The following is a 22,514-nucleotide window of genomic DNA, read 5'->3' on the forward strand; positions in this document are numbered from 1 at the left end:
GGACAACATGTTGAGAGATGGGGTAATTGAAGAATCCAACAGCGCGTGGTCATCTCCAGTAGTCTTGGTTACCAAGAAGGACGGGACTACCCGATTTTGCGTCGATTACAGGAAACTGAACGACGTCACGAAGAAAGACAGTTACCCCCTTCCTCGAATAGACGATACCTTGACGACCTTATCCGGCTCGGCGTGGTTTTCGACCTTGGACTTGAAGAGTGGCTACTGGCAAGTAGGCTTGCACCCGGACGACAAAGAAAAGACTGCGTTCTCCACCGGAAGTGGCCTCTATCACTTCACCGTTATGCCCTTCGGATTATGTAATGCGCCAGCAACATTCGAGCGGCTGATGGAGATGGTGCTGAAAGGATTGACATGGAAGACCTGTCTGGTATACCTCGACGACGTCATGATTATGGGCAAAACGTTTGACGACCATCTGAAGAATCTCGAGGAGGTGCTAGAACGAATGGAGAAGGCTCGTTTGAAACTAAATCCCAAGAAATGCTCGCTCTTCCAGAAAAGAGTCGAATTCCTGGGCCATATCGTGTCGGAGAAAGGAATAGAAACCAACCCGACGAAAGTTCTTGCTATCCGGGATTGGCCCATACCAAGAGACAAGCATGAACTACGAAGCTTCTTGGGACTCTGCACATATTACCGACAATTTGTAGAAGGGTATGCCGACATCGCAGCACCGTTACACCAACTGACGGAGCAGAAGGCGACTTTCAAGTGGAGCAGTACATGTGAGATGGCCTTTAAGAGACTGAAGACGGCTTTGTGCACCAGCCCCATTTTGGCTTACCCCAGGGACAAAGGAATGTTCGTCCTCGATACCGATGCGAGTAACTCGGGAGTTGGGGCCGTATTGTCGCAGATACAAGATGGGGAGGAAAGGGTTATCGAATATTTTAGTAAATTACATTCCAAACCAGAAAGAAATTACTGTGCCACAAGGAAGGAACTGCTAGCCATTGTCAAAGCCGTCAACCACTTCCACAAGTATCTATACGGACAGGAGTTTCTGATCAGGACCGACCACGCTGCCCTCTCGTGGCTACTGCGGATAAAGAATCCCGAGGGCCAAGTAGCGCGTTGGCTGGAAAGACTACAGCAGTACCACTTTAGGATCAAACACCGAGCGGGTCGACTTCACAACAACGCTGACGCTTTGTCAAGACGTCCGTGTGGAGAGTGCAAGCACTGCGACAGGATCGACGCCGAAGAAGGGAACCTGCCCGTTCGTCGAACGATTTTTGAGCAAGATGAAGAATGGACAACGGCGCGGCTAAAGCGTGAACAAGAAGCAGACGACATAATCGGGCCAATATTAAAGTGGAAGGAGGAAGGAGTCGAACGACCCGGCTGGGCAGAATTGTCCGACCAATCCCCCAGTTTGAAGGCATTATGGGTCCAATGGGATTCCTTGGTCATGGAAAATGGGCTCTTGAAGCGAAAGTGGGAGAGTCCTGATGGGCGTACCTCTAAGACGATGCTGGTCCTCCCCAAGGTAAAGGTTTCCAAGGTCTTAGAGGAAGTTCATGCCGGAACATCTGGAGCCCACTTCGGAGTGAACAAAACTTTGTCGAAAATCCGGGAGAGGTTTTATTGGGTAGGTCATCGTGACGATGTCGAAAGTTGGTGTCGCAAGTGTACGACGTGTGCGGCCAGCCAAGGTCCTCATACCAGGGCGAGGGGAAAGATGAAGAAATATAATGTTGGGGCACCTTTCGAAAGAATCGCCATCGATGTGGCGGGTCCGTTCCCTGTAACAAACGACGGCAACAAGTTTATCCTGGTGGCTAGCGACTACTTCAGCAAGTGGCCAGATGCCTATGCCATTCCAAATCAGGAAGCCGTCACGGTCGCGAAAGTACTGGTTGACAATTGGATCAGTAGGTTTGGCGTCCCCTTGGAACTTCACTCAGACCAGGGACGCAATTTCGAATCCAACGTCTTCCAAAGAGTGATGCAGCTACTGGGAATACGTAAGACAAGGACAACGCCACTACACCCACAGTCCGACGGCATGGTGGAAAGGTTCAATCGGACTATGGAGCAACACCTTTCGAAAGTGGTAGAAGAGCACCAAAGGGATTGGGACCAGCACCTTCCACTATTCCTGCTGGCCTACCGCGCAGCTATCCACGACACCACGGGCCAAACACCTGCTCACGTTGTATTTGGGAAGGAACTGCGGCTGCCCTGTGACCTAGTCTTTGGATTGCCATCCGAAGAACCAATGGAAGTACGTGACTACGTGGACGAACTGAAAGAGAAGTTGGTCAACGTGCATGAACTAGTGAGGGGCCGGATCAAGATTGCCAGTGACCGAATGAAGACCCGTTATGATGTGAAGGCCAACTGTGGCGGATTCCAGGAAGATGACTTAGTGTGGCTGTATAACCCCCGACGGAAGAAGGGACGTTGCCCAAAACTGGCTCCTGACTGGGAAGGTCCATACACTATCGTCACTAGAATAAATGACGTAGTTTATCGGATCCAACGTGGACCAAAGACGAAGATGAAGATCGTTCATCTCGATCGACTAAAACGGTACGAAGGAAACAACGAAGACGCTTCCGATCGGGACGATCGGATTTGAAGAGGGGGGCAGTGTTACGAAATACACCCTTACGCCGCCCCAGTACGACGCCTATGGCGATCGAGAGCCTTCTGGACGTACGCACGGCGCTGATGGGTGAATCATCGCTGTTGTCGACGGCCGAGAGGCGGGCGCATAAAGACAGGTCTGGAGCGTCTCGAAGCGGCGTCCAGGGGAGTCTCGAAGCGAAGTCGCGATGGATGTTCGTGAAGGATCTCGATCAGAGACTATGGGTTTAAATAGAGGCGACCGTAGGTAATGGATGCATTCATCCAGTGAAGACAGTCGAGAGCGCCGGAATAGTTTCTGTACATATTCGTTGCTATAGATAGTGTTGTAATTCCAACTAAAGAAATACATTTTTGAGTTTTACCAACACCCGATTTATTATTCGTCCGTCAATCGTAACAATATTCTTTATTTCGAGATTTTCAAAATTTCAAATTCTGTAATTTGTGTAATTTTAGAAAGAAACTAAAATTTTCCAATTTCCCCCGGAAAAAAATTGAATTAATTTAAATTTTGGGATTCTTGGAAGTTTCAAATTCTTGTGACGCCGATTATACAGGGTGACTGCGAAATAAGTGCAAATATTTTAACCACGGCATCCCCCACCCTAGTAGAGCCGAAATATAGAAAAAAGAAATTAAAAATCGAATGGGGCAAAACCCCCATGAACCACCCTCGATACGAAGGCACTGAGCCACCTTGTAAACAGAGTTGGAAAAACGTTCGAATAAAAACGACCTAAACACTTTCAGTTTCAATTAAAAGTAAAACCGACTTTTTGCTGCTTATCATTCGTTCATTCATTTACTCATTCATCGTTAAAGGTCAGTGTGAAAGTTTTTTGGTAATTTTGATTCTGACGGATGTTTGGTCCTTGTCACAACGATTTTACGTTGTTTATTGGAACAGAAATAAGAGCAACTTAGAATGCTACTACCTTTTTACAAGAAATGTTGAAAATGTTGTCCTTGACTAGCAATACAGGCGTCAGAGCGTCGCAAGAGGTTTGTTGATAGGTAAAAAAACACCGGAGTAGCGGGTGTCACTTTCACTTGTTGAAGCTCTTCGATAATTTCTGGACACTGTTGATTTCCACAAACGAACTGTTTCATCCAACTGATACACATTTATCGAAAACCGTCTCTTGAAATCGTACTTGTTGACGACTACGTGGAGTTCCATCGGACAAAAAGTGAGTTGCACAACGTGAACAATCAGTGGACTCCAAACCGTGCACTTTGTCAACATGGTATGGATGTGGCCGTATTCTTTTAATGTAGGATGCACTACAAGCTGTGAAAATCCAACTTCTTCTTTCTGTCCTATCACGGCCACGATCGTGAGTTTGAGGTTGAAGGTACCATGATCTCGGAGATGCTGTACAACTGATGCACCCATTACCATATCGACACAATCTGCATGGGAAAACTGCACCATAAACCGATTTCACCGACCGCTCGATGCTAACTGGCCCTTTTCGTGTTTTTCACGTTGCGATTAAAAAAGTGCCTGATAAAGTAACTTTTTTGGTTCTTTAACCGACTCGCTCTGTTCCATTCATTGTAGTAATTATGTAGGTCACAAAACAGTCCAGCGGCGCGTACAACAATTTACATTGAATTTCAAATAATTTTTTCTAGACACTGCTACTACTTAGGACCGTGAATTTTACCCAGTGACATAATCATATTGTGAGCTATTCCCCATTTTTTTTTTTGCATGTATTTCGCAGTCACCTTGTATACGTAATTAGAAAATTAACATTTTTCGGGGATTTTAAAACCGATTTAAAATTTTCCGAATTTAATTTTTCCCCGAACTCTTACAATAAATTTTTTTCCAAATTTCAATCTCTTGAATATCTAGATATACACGACTTAAATAAAAAACAAAACACGGTATTTCTTATTTTGGGATTTTTCAAAATTTCAAATTCTGTAGTTTTCTATACTTAATTTTAGAAAGAAACTAAAATTTTCCAATTTCCACTACAAAAGTGGGAAAAAATTGAGGTTATTTAAATTTTGGCATTTTTACAGGAATTTTAAAATCAAATTAAAATTTTCCGATTAACAAAACACGATTTTTTTATTTCGCTATTTTCAAAATTTGAAATTCTGTATTTTTCTGGAATTTTAGAAAGAAACTACTTTTGTTTAAATTTTGGGATTTTTGGAAATCTCAAATTCTTGCGACGCTCATAATGCGTAATTTGAAAATTTATATTAACAGCGTTAAAATTCATTTTTCTCAGGAATTTTAAATTCAAATGAACATTTTCCGACTTTCACTTTCCCTGAAATCTTAAAAAATTTACTAAAAGTTTCCAAAATTCAAACCCTTTGGCATTAATTACAGAAATGGGATTACAACGAGAAACAATACTCCAGTTTTTTTATTTCACGATTTTTCAAAATTTCAGAATCTGTATTAAATATCTGGAATTTTGGAAAAAAATCGCCTTTTTTTTTAATGTCTGGATTTTCGTAAGTTTCAAATTTTTGCGACGCCGATCACGCGTAATTTGAAAATTTGTATTAAAATTTATTTTTCTCCGGAATTTTAAAATCAAATTAAAATTTTTAGATTTTCATCTTTCCCTGAGATCTTAAAAATTAACTAAAATTTTCCAAATTTCAAACTCTGACATTAATTACACATATAGAACTAAAATGAGAAAGAAAACTCGATAGTTTTTCATTTCACGATTTTTCAAAATTTCAGAAACTGTATTTATCTGGAGTTTTGGAAAAAATTGTCTTTTTTAAATGTCTGGATTTTTGGAAGTTTCAAATTCTTGCCTAATTTGAAAATGTATATTAACAAGTTTCAAATTCAGTTTTCTCCTGAAATTTTAAAATTATATTAAAACTTCCCGTTTTTCAGTTTTACTTGAAATCTTAAAAATAAACAAAAATTTTCCAAATTTCAAACTCTTTTGACATTTAGTGATACGCGACTAAAATGAAAAGCAAAACACGATATTTTTTGTTTCGCGATTTTTCAAAATTTCCCATTCTGTAGTTTTCTGGAATTTTCAAAAGAAACTGACAATTTCCAATTTTCAATTTTTGAAAGTCGAATTTTTGGCGACGCTATTGTAAAAAGAAACTAAAATTTTCCAATTTCTGCACTACTAAAATGGGAAAAAATCGGATTTTTTAAAATCTACGAATTTTTGCAAATTTCAAATTCATTTTTCTCCGGAATTTTAGAATCAAGTTAAAATTTTTATTTCTGTATTTTTCTAGAATTGTAGAAAAAACTCAAATTTTTTCAATTTCCGCTACTAAATTGGAAAAATAGACTTTTTTAAATTTCAGAATTTTTGGAAATTTCAAATTCTTGCAGAGTTGCAATTTTCCGATCTTCGTTTTTCCCTGGAATTTTAAAAAGGAAACTTTTCCAAAATTTAAACTCCTCGACATTTAGAGATACGGAACGAAAATGAAAAAAATACATTCTGAATTTCGGAATTTTTCAAAATTTGTATTTTCTTATTTTTCTAGAATTGCAGAAAGAAACTCAAATTTCCCAATTTCCGCTACTAAAATGGAAAAAATGCCTTTTTTAAGTCTCCGAATTTTTGAAAATTTCAAATTCTTGCAACCGTGATCGTGCGCAGCTTCAAAATTTGTGTTAACAATTTTAAAATTCATTTTTTCCAGGAATTTTAAAATCAAATTAAAATTTACCGATTTTCTTTTTCCCCCGAAATCTTAAAAATAAACTAAAATTTCCCAAATTTCAAACTCTTTGACTAAAATGAAAAACAAATCACGATATTTTTTATTTCTGGATTTTTCAAAATTTCAAATTCCGTAGTTTTCTGTAATTTTAGAAAGAACATGGTAAAAAATTGGGTTTATTTAAATTTTGGGATTCTTGGAAGTTTCAAATTCTCGCGACGCCGATTATATACGTAGTTTGAAAATTTGCATTTTTCCGGGATTTTAAGACCAAATTAAATTTTCCGAATTTTATTTTTCCCCGAAATCTTAAAAATATATTTTTTTTTAATTTTTATCTCTTGTACATCTAGATATACAAGATAAAATCAAAAACAATACGCGATGTTTTGTATTTCGGGATTTTTCAAAATTTCAAATTGGAGGTTTCAAATTCAAAAATTTATGTTAACAATTTTAAAATCCAGTTTTTCAGGAATTTTAAAATCAAATTTAAATTTTCCGATTAACAAAACACGATATGTTTTATTTCGCTATTTTCAAAATTTCAAAATTTTGGCATTTTCTGAAATTTCAAATTCCTACGACGCCCATAATGCGTAATTTTAAAATTCATTTTTCTCAGGAATTTGAAAATCAAATTAAAATTTACCGATTTTCATCCTTCCAGAAATCTTAAAAATTAACTAAAATTTTGTCTTTGACATTAGTTACAGATATGCGACTAAAATGAGAAACCAAACCCGATAGTTTTTATTTCACGATTTTTCAAAATCTCAGAATCTGTATTTAGCTGGAATTTTGGAAAAAATCGCACTTTTTTTAAAAGTTTGGATTTTTGGAAGTTTCAAATTTTTGCGACGCCGATCAAACGCAGTTAGAAAATTTGTATTAAAATTTATTTTTCTCTGGAATTCTAAAGTCAAATCAAAATTTTCCGATCCTCAATTTTCCCTGAAATCTTAAAAATAAACAACAAAAATTTCAAATTTCAAATTCTGACATCTAGAGCAACACCATCAAAATAAAAAACAAAAGACGAAATTTTTTATTTCGGGACTTAAAATTTCAAATTCTGTAGTTTCTGTAATTTTAGAAAGAAACTAAAATTTTCCAATTTCCGCTACAAAAGTGGAAAAAAATGGAGTTTATTTAAATTTCGGTATTCTTGGAGGTTTCAAATTCAAAAATTTATATTAACAACTTTAAAATTCTTTTTTTTTTCCGAATTTTAAAATCAAATTAAAATTTTCCGATTCTCATCTTTCCCTGGAATCTTAACAAACATTAAAATTTAAGGGTATTTTAATTTCGCGATTTTTCAAAAATTCAAATTCTCTGTTTTTCTAGAATTTTAGAAATAAACTAAATTTTTCCAATTAAAATCCACTAAAATTAACAAAAAATTGGCTTTTTTAAATTTGGGGTATTTTTGGTAGTTTCAAATTCTCGTGAATGCGTAATTTGAAAATTTTGCGATTAACAAAACACATTTTTTTCGCGATTTTCAAAATTTCAAATTCTGTACTTTTCTAGAATTTTAGAAAGAAACTAAATTTTCCCAATTTCCGCCACTAATATGGAAAAAAATCGATTTTTGTTTAAATTTTAAGATTTTTGGGAACGTCAAATTCTTACGACGCCCATAACGCGTAATTTGAAAATTTATATTAACAATTTTAAAATTCATTTTTCTCAGGTATTTTAAAATCAAATTAAAATTTTCCCATTTTCATATTTCCCTGAAATCTTAAAAATTAACATTATTTTCCGAATTTCAAACTCTTCGACGTTAATTAAAAATATGCGACTAAAATGAGAAACAAAACACGATAGGTTTTATTTCGCGAGTTTTCAAAATTTCAAATTTTGTATGTAATTTTGGAAAAAATCGTCTTTTTGAAATGTCTGGATTTTTGGAAGTTTCAAATTCTTGCGTAGTGTGAAAATTTATATTAACAAGTTTAAAATTCATTTTTCTCCAGACATTTTAAAATCACATTAAAACTTTTCGTTTTTCTTCTTTCCCTGAAATCTTAAAAATAAACAAAAACTCTCTAAATTTCAAACTCTTTGACATTTAGTGATACGCGACGAAAATGAAACAGGATATTTTCATTTCGCGATTTTTCAAAATTTCCAACAATGTAGTTTTCTGGCATTTTCGAAAGAAATTGTAAATTTCCAATTTCGCCGACATTTAGAAATACGCGACGAAAATGAAAACCAAAACACGATATTTTTTGTTTCGCGATTTTTCAAAATTTCCCATTCTGTAGTTTTCTGGAATTTTCAAAAGAAACTGACAATTTCCAATTTTGAATTTTTGAAAGTCGAATTTTTGGCGACGCTATTGTAAAAAGAAACTAAAATTTTCCAATTTCTGCTACTAAAATGGGAAAAAATCGGCTTTTTTAAAATCTACGAATTTTTGCAAATTTCAAATTCATTTTTCTCCGGAATTTTAGAATCAAGTTAAAATTTTTATTTCTGAATTTTTCTAGAATTGTAGAAAAAACTCAAATTTTTCCAATTTCCGCTACTAAATTGGAAAAATAGGCTTTTTTAAATTTCAGAATTTTTGGAAATTTCAAATTCTTGCAGAGTTGCAATTTTCCGATCTTCGTTTTTCCCTGGAATTTTAAAAAGGAAACTTTTCCAAAATTTAAACTCGACATTTAGAGATACGGAACGAAAACGAAAAAAATACATTCTGAATTTCGGAATTTTTCAAAATTTGTATTTTCTTATTTTTCTAGAATTGCAGAAAGAAACTCAAATTTCCTAATTTCCGCTACTAAAATGGAAAAAATGCCTTTTTTAAGTCTCCGAATTTTTGAAAATTTCAAATTCTTGCAACCGTGATCGTGCGCAGCTTCAAAATTTGTGTTAACAATTTTAAAATTCATTTTTTCGAGGAATTTTAAAATCAAATTAAAATTTACCGATTTTCTTTTTCCCCCGAAATCTTAAAAATAAACTAAAATTTCCCAAATTTCAAAGTCTTTGACTAAAATGAAAAACAAATCACGATAGTTTTTATTTCTGGATTTTTCACAATTTCAAATTCCGTAGTTTTCTGTAATTTTAGAAAGAAAATGGTAAAAAATTGGGTTTATTTAAATTTTGGGATTCTTGGAAGTTTCAAATTCTCGCGACGCCGATTATATACGTAGTTTGAAAATTTGCATTTTTCGGGGATTTTAAGACCAAATTAAATTTTCCGAATTTTATTTTTCCCCGAAATCTGAAAAATATATATTTTTTTAATTTTTATCTCTTGTACATCTAGATATACAAGATAAAATCAAAAACAATACACGATGTTTTGTATTTCGGGATTTTTCAAAATTTCAAGTTGGAGGTTTCAAATTCAAAAATTTGTTAACAATTTTAAAATCCAGTTTTTCAGGAATTTTAAAATCAAATTTAAATTTTCCGATTAACAAAACACGATATGTTTTATTTCGCTATTTTCAAAATTTCAAAATTTTGGCATTTTTTGAAATTTCAAATTCCTGCGACGCCCATAATGCGTAATTTTAAAATTCATTTTTTTCAGGAATTCTAAAAACAATTTAAAATTTTCCGATTTTTATATTTCCCTGAAATCTTAAAAATAAACAAAAACTTTCCAAATTTCAAACTCTTTGACATTTAATGATACGCGACTATCGCGATTGTTCAAAATTTCCAACTCTCCAGTTTTCTGGAATTTTCAAAAGAAACTGAAGTTTTCCTATTTCCAAGTAGGCATTAAAATTTTCTGATTTTCATGATACTACAATTTTTCGTAGTATCCGACTAAAATGAAAAACAAAACACGATATTTTTTACTAGGCGATTTTTCAAAATTTCAAATTCTGTATTATTCTGGAATTTCAGAAAGAAACTAAAATTTTCAGATTCACATCGACACATGGAAAGAAATAGAACAAAAAACACGGTAAGATACAGTAATACAATACAGGGTGTTCAATTAGCAAAACTGAAATATCGATATTTGAAAATCGTCAATGTTAAAAATAATACTAGATGCGATTTTTGTGAAGTTCCAAAAAATTGAAAGAAAATCGGAATAACGTGGCATTTTCCAAAATTTCCAATTCTGTAGTTTTCTGGAATTTTGGAAAGAAACTGACATTTCTAATTTTCAATTTTTGAAAGTTTCGAATTTTTGGCGACGCTATTGTAAATAGAAACTAAAATTTTCCAATTTCCGCTACTAAAATGGAAAAAATCGGCTTTTTTGTCTTGAAATTTTTGAAAATTTGAAATTCTTGCCACCCTGACCATGCGCACTGTCAAAATTTACATTAACTTTAAAATTCATTTTTTTCAGGAACTCGAAAAACAATTCAAAATTTTCCGATTTTCATCTTTAAATGTTAAAAATAAACAAAAACTTTCCAAATTTCAAACTCTTTGACATTTAATAATACGCGACTATCGCATTTTTAAAAGAAACTGAAGTTTTCCGATTTCCAAGTAGGCATTAAAATGTTCCGATTTTCATATGATACTAAAATTTTCCGCAGTATCCGACTAAAATGAAAAACAAAACACGATATTTTTTACTTGGCGATTTTTCAAAATTTCAAATTCTGTATTTTTCTGGAATTTTAGAAAGAAACTAAAATTTTCTCGGGAATTTTAAAATCAAACTAAAATTTTCAGATTCACATCGACAGATGGAAAGAGTAGAACAAAAAACAGAGTAAGATACAGTAATACAATACAGGGTGTTCAATTAGCAAAACTGAAATATCGATATTTGAAAATCGTCGATGTTAAAAATAACACTAGAAGCGATTTTTGTGAAGTTCCAAAAAATTGAAAGAAAATCGGAATAACGTGGCATTTTTCAAAATTTCCAATTCTGTAGTTTTCTGGAATTATCGAAAAAAACTGACAATTTCCAATTTTCAATTTTTGAAAGTTTCGAATTTTTGGCGACGCTATTGTAAAAAGAAACTAAAAATTTTCCAATTTCCGCTACTAAAATGGAAGAAACCGGCTTTTTTATGTCTTGAATTTTTGAAAATTTGAAATTCTTGCAACCCTGACCATGCGCAGTGTCAAAATTTACATTAACTTTAAAATTCATTTTTTCAGGAGTTCTAAAAACAATTTAAAATTTTCCGATTTTCATCTTTCCCTGAAATCTTAAAAATAAACAAATACTTTGCAAATTTCAAACTCTTCGACATTTAATGATATGCGACTATCGCGATTTTTCAAAATTTCCAACTCTGCAGTTTTCTGGAATTTTTAAAAGAAACTGAAGTTTTCGGATTTCCAAGTAGGCATTAAAATTTTCCGATTTTCATATGATACTAAAATTTTTCGTAGTATAGAACTAAAATGAAAAACAAAACACGATATTTTCACTTGACGATTTTTCAAAATTTCAAATTCTGTATTTTTCTGGAATTTTAGAAAGAAACTAAAATTTTCTCCGGAATTTTAAAATCAAACTAAAATTTTCAGATTCACATCGATACATGGAAAGAAGTAGAACAAAAAACAGAGTAAGATACAGTAATACAATACAGGGTGTTCATTTAGCAAAGCTGAAATATCGATATTTGAAAATCATCAATGTTAAAAATAACACTAGATGCGATTTTTGTGAGTTCCAAAAAATTGAAAGAAAATCGGAATAACGTGGCATTTTTCAAAATTTCCAATTCTGTAGTTTTCTGGAATTTTCGAAAGAAACTGACAATTTCCAATTTTCAATTTTTGAAAGTTTCGAATTTTTGGCGACGCTATTGTAAAAAGAAACTAAATTTTTCCAATTTCCGCTATTAAAATGGAAAAAATCGGCTTTTTTTGTCTTGAAATTTTTGAAAATTTGAAATTCTTGCAACCCTGACCAAGCGCAGTGTCAAAATTTACATTAACTTTAAAATTCATTTTTTTCAGGAATTCTAAAAACAATTCAAAGTTTTCCGATTTTCATCTTTAAATCTTAAAAATAAACAAATTTGACATTTGATGATACGCGACAATTGCGATTTTTCAAAATTTCCAACTCTGCAGTTTTCTGGAAATTTTAAAAGAAACTCAAGTTTTCCGATTTCCAAGTAGGCATCAAAATTTTACGATTTTCATATGATACTAAAATTTTCCGCAGTATCCGACTAAAATGAAAAACAAAACACGATATTTTTTACTTGGCGATTTTTCAAAATTTCAAATTCTGCATTGTTCTGGAATTTTAGACAGAAACTAAAATTTTCTCCGGAATTTTAAAACCAAACTAAAATTTTCAGATCACATCGACACATGGAAAGAAGTAGAACAAAAAACAGAGTAAGATACAGGGTGTTCAATTAACAAAACTGAAATATCGATATTTGAAAATCGTCAATGTTAAAAATAACACTAGATGCGATTTTTGTGAAGTTCCAATAAATTGAAAGAAAATCGGAATAACGTGGCATTTTTCAAAATTTCCAATTCTGTAGTTTTCTGGAATTTTCGAAAGAAACTCACAATTTCCAATTTTTAATTTTTGAAAGTTTCGAATTTTTGGCGACGCTATTGTAAAAAGAAACTAAAATTTTCCAATTTCCGCTATTAAAATGGAAAAAACCGGCTTTTTTATGTCTTGAAATTTTTGAAAATTTGAAATTCTTGCAACCCTGACCATGCGCAGTGTCAAAATTTACATTAACTTCAAAAATCATGTTTTTCAGGAATTCTAAAAACAATTCAAAATTTTCCGATTTTCATCTTTAAATCTTCGCGACTAACGCGATTTTTCAAAATTTCCAACTCTGGGGTTTTCTGGAATTTTTAAAAGAATCTGAAGTTTTCCGATTTCCAAATACGCATTAAAATTTTCCGATTTTCATATGATACTAAAATTTTCCGCAGTATCCGACGAAAATGAAAAATGAAACATGATATTTTTTACTTGGCGATTTTTCAAAATTTCAAATTCTGTATTTTTCTGGAATTTTAAAGCGAAACTAAAATTTTCTCCGGAATTTTAAAATCAAACTAAAATTTTCAGATTCACATCGACACATGGAAAGAAGTAGAACAAAAAACAGAGTAAGATACAGTAATACAATACAGGGTGTTCAATTAGCAAAACTGAAATATCGATATCTGAAAATCGTCGATGTTAAAAATAACACTAGATGCGATTTTTGTGAAGTTCCAAAAAATTGAAAGAAAGTCGGAATAACGTGGCATTTTTCAAAATTTCCAATTCTGTAGTTTTCTAGAATTTTCGAAAGAAACTGACAATTTCCAATTTTTCATTTTTGAAAGTTTCGAATTTTCGGCGACGCTATTGTAAAAAGAAACTAAAATTTTCCAATTTCCGCTATTAAAATGGAAAAAACCGGCTTTTTTGTCTTGAAATTTTTGAAAATCTGAAATTCTTGCAACCCTGACAATGCGCAGTGTCAAAATTTACATTAACTTCAAAATTCATTTTTTCAGGAATTCTAAAAACAATTTAATTTTCCGATTTTCATCCTTCCCTGAGATCTTAAAAATAAACAAAAACTGCAGTTTTCTGGAATTTTTAAAAGAAATTGAAGTTTTCCAATTCACAAGAAGGCATTAAAATTTTCCGATTTTCATATTCCCCAAAAGTCTTAAATATGATACTAAAATTTTCCGCAATATCCGACTAAAATGAAAAACAAAACACGATATTTTTTACTTGGCGATTTTTCAAATTTTCAAATTCTGTATTTTTCTGTAATTTTAGAAAGAAACTACAATTTTCTCCGGAATTTTAGAATCAAACTAAAATTTTCAGATTCACATCGACACATGGACAGAGTAGAACAAAAAACAGAGTAAGATACAGTAATACAATACAGGGTGTTCAATTAGCAAAACTGAAATATCGATATTTGAAAACCGTTAATAACACTAGATGCGATTTTTTGTGAAATTCCAAAAAATTGAAACAAATCGGAATAACACGGCATCGAAGTTTCAAAAATGTAGAAACCAAAAGTGTTCCCTTTAAAAAAACTTAGTTGTATGTTGCGCCCCAAAAACAGTGTCCAGTGTAGTTGAAAATAATGTTAGTGTATGCTATTCAAAGAACCGTAAAACTAGTCCTTGACTTCTTTTTATATCTCCAGTAATACATTGGTCAAAAATGCACCAATTCGAATTTTTCCAAATCATGAACGCTTATTACTATGGCCTGTATATCAATCATCTCGATAATGTAACGTGGCAGAAAAAACTGTTTGCACTTGATGGTTTCCCACTCTGTATATATACACACATACTGTTATTTAAAAATATGAACATTTTATTAACAATTGTGTAACTCAGTTCAGGTTAGTATAATTGTAAAAATGTGTCCGAGTCGAGCATTAGATCGTGAATTTTTTGCAAATCTTGTTATGGCAATGATGTAAACAACCGGCGGCCGGTCGCACGCGCCCACCTCCGGGTAGGCCTCGATAGCGGCGATCTCCGTCCCGTCCGGCGCCGGCGGCGTCGAGGCGGCGTCGGCCCCGGAGCCCGGAGCCGCGGCCGCCTTAGCCTCCTCCATCCCGCGGCAAACGAACCCGCGATCTCTTTGAATAAATTCATCGGCACGTCGCTCCTTGCATGGCCTCCTTGACCGCCGCCTCTTGGATTTCCTAGTATAATTCCTCGGAATGATTAAAACTTGTTCAACGTTTTCTATCCTTTGTGATGGTCGCGGGTCCTGTACGCATGAACTGTCATGCCGAGTTAATGAACTATTACTCAACTGGGGCCAGGTGCGAGCGCGGCGGAGCGTCGGGGCCCCCGGCGCACGTGAGTCCGGGGGCGGCGGCCGCGTCGCCCGCAATCGATGGCGCGGCGGCGGCCGCCGCCGCCGCAGCGCGGAAATCTCGAGGCGATCCAAACAACCCGCCATATTGGTCGACGTTTTCGCTGTTTTCCTGGAAGGGTACTCACGCGATGCAGGGCCGAGGTGGTATCCTATTGCAAACACAACGCCGAATTGAAGTATTCGCAACGCCATAAATAAGTACTCATTTGGAACTCGATAGCACGCAAGACACCAGTCCCTAGCACAGCACTCGAGAACTATCAACGCACACGACGTCAACGCTCGTTTCTACTCTGCTGTTCCGTGCAGACGAATGCCGACCATTTAGCATATACGTTGTCGGCATGCGCACTCGCGGATCCTTCCATTAAAAAATACAATCGCCGAAAAAAACTCTTCGGACACGGAGCACGAGATGAGAGGAGATTTATGGGCGGGGGCGGGGGGAGAGGTGGGAGCGGGAGGGGCAGGTGCGAGGGGCCGGGGGCGGCGATGGGGGTGTAGCGGGCGCTTGTAGTGAGCGTAGTGGCGATTATGAATGGAGCGGTGCAGATAGCGTACGAAATCGCTCTTAATAAATGCCTTATCGGAGTTGACTCATTTGGATTGTTTACTATTTCATTAATTTGGAAAGGTCGTGACTGATAAAGCGCCTTTGCGGGATTACACTAATATCCTATTTGTTTTGTCTGCCGATAAAGCAAACTCGCCCGTCTACCAATTTTCGTTGTCACTACAACAAAAAAAAAAAGCAATCCGAGTGAGCACTTCAAACAAACGAAAATTTTCACACTTCCCTAGCAAAAATTACCAAAATCGGCGACTTTTCCTTATCTCGAGGTCGCAATTACTAGTCAAAATTCCGCCGCGTGACATAATTAACCATAATTACATGACAATTTTTGTGTGCAGTTATCGCAAAGAATTTATTATCGTGTCAAAGAATATCAGTTAGATAATGGTGTCGTGAGTGATAGTTTTAGAAACTATATTTCGCTGTTCATGACCACAGTCAACTGCTTTTGTTGTACTTGTACTTATGGAAATGAAGTTTCGGCGTTGTGCTCGCGGTCCTCGCGACAGATGGCGCTGCAGAAGGTGATTTTAATTGTGAAATTTTGACGTTTTATTAACGCCATCTTGATGATGATCCCACACAACAAAGGCTGTTTGACTGTGGTCGTGACCAGCTTAATATATATAGTTTCTAAAAACCATCACTATGACACTATTGTCTAACTGCAGACTTCAACTTGACTTGCTATGACTTGTCTTAACCTGGTGTGGCCTGCCTAACATGACCTGACTGAGTTTCGGCGTTGTGCTCGGTGTCTTTGCGTTAGATGGCGCTGTAGAAGGTTAAAGTTTCATAGTTAAATTTACCTTCTACAGCGCCATCTGTTGCAAAAACAGTAAGCACAACCGTGGAACTTCATTTCCATAAAGCATTGATTAATAGCTAAGTTAAACAAGTTAAAAAAAATACTGAAAATTCCAAATATGAGTTATGCAACCAAACATACAAGTGAAAATTTTTATGAATAAACAGTTGGATATGTCCAAATCATGACGGATGCATAAAGTGGATATAGTGAACCAAGAGTTATAAGGTTATATGGCCATCATAAAATCATCCCATTGTGTCGAAGTTAAGTTGTTTACTATAGAAAAGGTTTTAGGGTCGTAAATAACGTGTCCACTGCAGCTCGACCGGCTCTTGTGGTTTCATTCAGGGGCGGCTTTCACTAAATATGAAAATCCACCACTCCACTATCTCTTTACTACCTGCAGCCGCTGAGGGTTCCGAAATAACCACTCGCTTTGAAAGCCGGCCCTGTTAAATATGAGCAAGAAATGTTTAGAAGATGATTTATTGCCAACCGGTAAGCTTAGTGCGAACCACACAAAGGGGGTATTTATTTGCGGTCAACTACTTTTATGATAGCCATATAACCTTATAGGTCTTGGCTCACTATATATAAGTATACAGTTTCTGAAAACCATCCCTTATGATATTATCTGATCTGATCTGAACTGGGATGATTTAATCTGATTTAGCCTAACCTGACTTGACTTAATCCGGACTGACGTAATCTAACCTGGCCTGGCTTGATTTGACTTGACCTGGTATGACCTGTCATAAACTGGTGTGGCCTGACCTAACATGATCTGACTTGGATCTGGTCTGACATGATTTGAATAGATCTAGCCTGACTTAACTTGACTTGACTTAAACTAGTCTGACTCGCTTGACCTTGATTGACCTGTCTTCGATGTGGCCTTCTCTGGGGCACCAAGTGTCTTTTTTTAAGAATATGAAACCTTCTAGGAGGGCCCAAATGTATTTTTTAAAGAAGGTGAAATCTTCTCGGGTGCCCCAACTATCTTTTTTTAACGAATGAGAAACCTTCTCGGGGGCGCAAACAATTTTTTTTTAAATGTGAAATCTTCTCGAGGGTCCCAACTACTTTTTTTTAGAAGGTCTATCTTCTTGGGGGGCCCATTTATTTCTTTTTAAGAATACGAAACTTCTCTAGGGCCCCAAGTATCTTTTTTTAAGAATATAAAGCCTTCTTGGGGGCTCCATGTGCCCTAACTTTTTATTTAAGAATATGCAAACTTCTTGGGGGCCCCAATTGTCTTTTTTTCTTTAAGCTGAAATCTTCTCGAGGGCCCCAGATATATATTTTTTAAGAATGCGAAACCTTCTCCGGGATCCCAAATATATATATTTTTTTAAATGTGAAACCCTCTCAGAGGTCCCAAGAGTTTCTTTTTTAGAATACGAAACTTCTCTAGGGCCCCAAATATCTTTTTTTTAAGAATATAAAGCCTTCTTGGAGTCCCCAATTGTCTTTTTTTTTAAGCTGAAATCTTCTCGAGGGCCCCAGATATATATTTTTTAAGAATGCGAAACCTTCTCCGGGATCCCAAATATATATATTTTTTTAAATGTGAAACCCTCTCAGAGGTCCCAAGAGTTTCGTTTTAAGAATACGAAACTTCTCTAGGGCCCCAAATATCTTTTTTTAAGAATATAAAGTCTTCTTGGGGGCCCCAATTGTCTCTTTTTTTTAAGCTGAAATCTTCTCGAGGGCCCCAGATATATATTTTTTAAGAATGCGAAACCTTCTCCGGGATCCCAAATTTTTATATTTTTTTAATGTGAAACCTTCTCAGATATCCCAACAGTTTCTTTTAAAAAATGCGAAACTTCTCTAAGGCCCCAAGTATCTTTTTTAAGAGTGTAAAACCTTCTCGGGGGCTCCATGTGCCTCAACTTTTTATTTGAGAATATGAAACCTTCTTGGGGGCCCCAATTGCCTTTTTTTAAGAAGCTGAAACCTTCTCGAGGGCCCCAAATATACATTTTTTAAGAATGCGAAACTTCTCTAGGGTGCCAAGTGTCTTTTTTTAAGAATATAAAACCTTCTTGGGGGCCCCAAGTGCCTCCTTTTAAGAAATAGAAACCTTCTCGAGGGCCCCAAATATATATTTTTTAAGAATGCGAAACCTTCTCAGGGGCCCCAAATGTCTTTTTTTAAAGAAGGTGAAATCTTCTCGGGTGCCCCAACTATCTTTTTTTAATGAATGTGAAACCTTCTCGGGGGGCCCATTTGTTTTTTTTTTTTTTTTCAGAATATAAAACCTTCTCGGGGTTTCCAAATATGTATATATATTTTTTCAAATGTGAAACTTTCTCAGAGGTCCCAACAGTTTCTTTTAAAAAATGCCAAACTTCTCTAGGGCCCAAGTATCTTTTTTTAAGAATATAAAACCTTCTCGGGGGCTCCATGTGCCCTAAGTTTTTATTTATTTTTTTTTAATGTGAAACCTTCTCAGAGGTCCCAACAGTTTCTTTTAAAAAATGCGAAACTTCTCTATGGCCCCAAGTATCTTTTTTTAAGAATATAAAACCTTCTCGGGGGCTCCATATGCCCCAACTTTTTATTTGAGAATATGAAACCTTCTTGGGGGCCCCAGTTGCCTTTTTTTAAGAAGCTGAAACCTTCTCGAGGGCCCCAAATATACATTTTTTAAGAATGCGAAACTTCTCTAGGGTGCCAAGTGTCTTTTTTTAAGAACATAAAACCTTCTTGGGAGTCCCAAGTGCCTCCTTTTAAGAAGTAGAAACCTTCTCGAGGGCCCCAAATATATATATTTTTTAAGAATGCGAAACCTTCTCAGGGGCCCCAAATGTCTTTTTTTAAAGAAGGTGAAATCTTCTCGGGTGCCCCAACTATCTTTTTTTAATGAATGTGAAACCTTCTCGGGGGGCCCATTCGGTTTTTTTTTTTTTTCAGAATATAAAACCTTCTCGGGGCTTCCAAATATGTATATATATTTTTTCAAATGTGAAACTTTCTCAGAGGTCCCAACAGTTTTTTTTTTAAATGCCAAACTTCTCTAGGGCCCCAAGTATTTTTTTTTAAGAATATAAAACCTTCTCGGGGGCTCCATGTGCCCTAAGTTTTTATTTAAGAATATGCAACCTTCTTGGGGGCCCCAAATGTCTTTTCTTTTAAGCTAAAATCTTCTCGAGGCGCCCAGGTACATATTTTTTAAGAATGCGAAACCTTCTCCGGGATCCCAAATATATATATTTTTTTAATGTGAAACCTTCTCAGAGGTCCCAACAGTTTCTTTTAAAAAATGCCACACTTCTCTAGGGCCCCAAATATATTTTTTTAAGAATATAAAACCTTCTCGGGGGCTCCATATGCTCCAACTTTTTATATGAGAATATCAAACCTTCTTGGGGGCCCCAATTGCCTTTTTTTAAGAAGCTGAAACCTTCTCGAGGGCCCCAAATATACATTTTTTAAGAATGCGAAACTTCTCTAGGGTGCCAAGTGTCTTTTTTTAAGAATATAAAACCTTCTTGGGGGCCCCAAGTGCCTCTTTTTACGAAACCTTCTCAGGGGCCCTAAATGTCTTTTTTTCAAGAAGGTGAAATCTTCTCGGGTGCCCCAACGATCTTTTTTTACCGAATGTGAAACCTTCTCAGGGGGTCCATTTGTTTTTTTTTTCAGAATATAAAACCTTCTCGGGGCTTCCAAATATATATATTTTTTCAAATGTGAAACTTCCTCAGAGGTCCCAACAGTTTCTTTTTAAGAATACGATACTTCTCTAGGGCCCCAAGTATCTTTTTTTAAGAATATAAAACCTTCTCGGGGGCTCCATGTGCCCTAAGTTTTTATTTAAGAATATGCAACCTTCTTGGGGGCCCCAATTGTCTTTTTTTTAAGCTAAAATCTTCTCGAGGCGCCCAGGTACATATTTTTAAGAATGCGAAACTTCTCTAGGGTGCCAAGTGTCTTTTTTTAAGAATATAAAACCTTCTTGGGGGCCCCAAGTGCCTCTTTTTAAGAAGTAGAAACCTTCTCGAGGGGCCCAAATATAAATTTTTAAGAATTCGAAACCTTCTCGGGGGCCCCATGTGTCTTTTTTTTGAAATTATAAAACCTTCTCGGGGCCCCAACTGTCACTTTTTTGAAGAAAATAAAACCTTCTCAGGGCCCCAAACTGTCTTTTCTTAAAAAGGTGAAACTTTCTCGGGGGCACAAACTGTTTTCATTTTAAGAATGTGAAATTTTCTCAGGGGTTCCAACTGTTTTTTTTTTTAAGAAAATGAAACCTCGAGGGCCCCAAATATATATTTTTTAACAATATGAAACCTTCTCGGGGGTTCCATGTGCCCCAACTTTTTATTTAGGAATATGGAACCTTCCTGGGGGCCCCAACTGCCATTTTTAAAAGGTGAAACCTCCTACTGTTCTGATCGGACGTGACTTGACCTGATCTGACTTAGAATTGGCATAATCTGAGGTGACTTGACCTAATTCGATTTAGATTTGGCCTGACTTAACTTGAATCTGGTCTGACTTGACCTAAACTGATTTGGTTTAACCTTAACTGGCCTGGCCTTTACTTGATCTGATTTGGATCTGGCCTGACGTAATTTGACCAGATCTGGCATGACCTAATTTGGATCTGTACTGACCTGACCTCAACTGATCTGACCAGGAAACTTGACCTCAGTGATTTATAAGTGACCTGACTTGACCTAATTCAACTCTATCAAAAAATGTTTTCTATAGTTTCTACAATTCAAAGAAAAAATGTCGAGTTTATTTATAAAACGTTAAGAAAAATTTGATTGCATTATTATTATTGAAGTTTGAGGGAGTGATGTTGTGAAATTAAAAATTCTCAAAAACGAAAAACTGTTGCCAACTTTGTAGCTCCTACTTAGATGCTTTTTTACACGATGAAACAGTTAAGTTTAACAACCTGAACTGACATTACAGAAAAATGGGTCAACTAATCAGCGCCATCTAGCCGACTTTATCTACAACGACGCCCTCTTAACACAATAAAACCACATATTTTAACACCCTCTTAACTCAATTTTAAAAATAGAGTCTTTCATATTTCATAACTCCAAAGAGTGTTTATGCAACCATACATACACAGAAAACAATAAATCGAACAAAAAAACGCTTTATTACATCCAGAGTTCCCGTAACTCGGACTAATACATTTACTTAAGCAACTTCTTCACCTCTGGGTTCTCTAAAACCGCGTTAACCCCATTTCTAGTCCATGTACTGACCAAACCTGGCAATTCACTCAAAAACTCAAAACTGGAAGTTACGCCCTTATTCCAATACAACTGAATATTTTCAGTGGTTCTGTCACTGGCTGGAATTTTAGGCAGCTGAAAAAATCGTATCACAAAACTGACTCCAGCAAACTTACTATTATCAAACCTCAAAAGGAATTTGCTTACGTATTTCACCAACATAGGGCTCCATTGCCGTATTTAGTTTGTCATACGCTTTTAAAGCCTCTTGGCTTTCCTTCCAAATACCTTCTTCTTTTATATAATAGACAGCCCCAGCAGCTAACCCAGCTTTAATGGCAAACCTGAAAACCCACAAAGTGCAGTTATGTAATCAATGATGAATCAAAAAGTGTTCAAAAATATAACACAGCCCCCCCACGGTACCTTATCATTTTTTCAGTAGCGTTGTTCGTTGCGTGGGCCCCAAAATCTGAAAATTTTCCAAAATTGTGTTTTTTCAAGCAATGATTACGTCACTGTTTACTCACATTTTACCACTTGTTTTCGTCCGTCGGCTAAAAATACCCCGCGTTTTGTAAAAAGGAACCCGCTTTTATTAATTTTGTTGGTGGTCGACAATTTTCTGTGGGTGTTTTGAGGTTATGTTCACTCGTGACACTCCGACAGCCAAATTTCGTTTCCGTAACGTAAAAAACCTCCACGGGTGTTTAAAAACGCGACCTTTCACCGACACACACAGTAAAATTGTTCAAATACTTTCCTGTCTGCAAAATTTAGTCAAGTTTTTTCGCGATTTTGAATTTC

General features: G+C 35.6%; 2 protein-coding genes across 3 annotated transcripts in view; both read right to left on the bottom strand.

Moving 5' to 3' along the window:
• LOC135125319 (protogenin-like) overlaps nucleotides 1-15,445 on the bottom strand; it is a 114,362-nt gene extending 98,917 nt beyond the window's left edge. The window contains exon 1 of one of the 2 annotated variants that reach the window (XM_064050805.1): nucleotides 15,244-15,445. In XM_064050805.1, coding sequence (XP_063906875.1) covers nucleotides 15,244-15,310 — 67 coding nt within the window. In that variant the 5' untranslated portion in view covers nucleotides 15,311-15,445. The remainder of the gene's footprint in view (nucleotides 1-15,243) is intronic. The other variant, XM_064050804.1, reaches the window with a different exon arrangement.
• Nucleotides 15,446-21,609: 6,164 nt separating this feature from the next.
• On the bottom strand, nucleotides 21,610-22,377 carry LOC135125323 (MICOS complex subunit MIC13 homolog QIL1-like). The gene is made up of 4 exons (XM_064050812.1): nucleotides 22,238-22,377; nucleotides 22,134-22,179; nucleotides 21,895-22,051; nucleotides 21,610-21,842 (listed from the first exon to the last, which is right to left on the bottom strand). The coding sequence occupies exons 2-4, from the start codon at nucleotides 22,139-22,141 to the stop codon at nucleotides 21,666-21,668; spliced, it is 342 nt and encodes a 113-aa protein (XP_063906882.1). The 5' UTR covers nucleotides 22,142-22,179; nucleotides 22,238-22,377; the 3' UTR covers nucleotides 21,610-21,665.
• Between the last annotated feature and the right edge of the window lie 137 nt (nucleotides 22,378-22,514).

This window comes from Zophobas morio, unplaced genomic scaffold, assembly GCF_036711695.1.
Source record: "Zophobas morio isolate AGI-343-1 ecotype UQ-CSIRO unplaced genomic scaffold, CSIRO_AGI_Zmor_V1 ptg000008l, whole genome shotgun sequence".
In the NCBI taxonomy this organism is placed as follows: domain Eukaryota; kingdom Metazoa; phylum Arthropoda; class Insecta; order Coleoptera; family Tenebrionidae; genus Zophobas; species Zophobas morio.

Coding starts and splice junctions, on each gene's coding strand:
- LOC135125323 (XM_064050812.1), bottom strand. Junction 21,843..21,894: donor GTAAGCAAATTCCTTTTGAG/GTTTGATAATAG, acceptor CGATTTTTTCAG/CTGCCTAAAATTCCAGCCAG.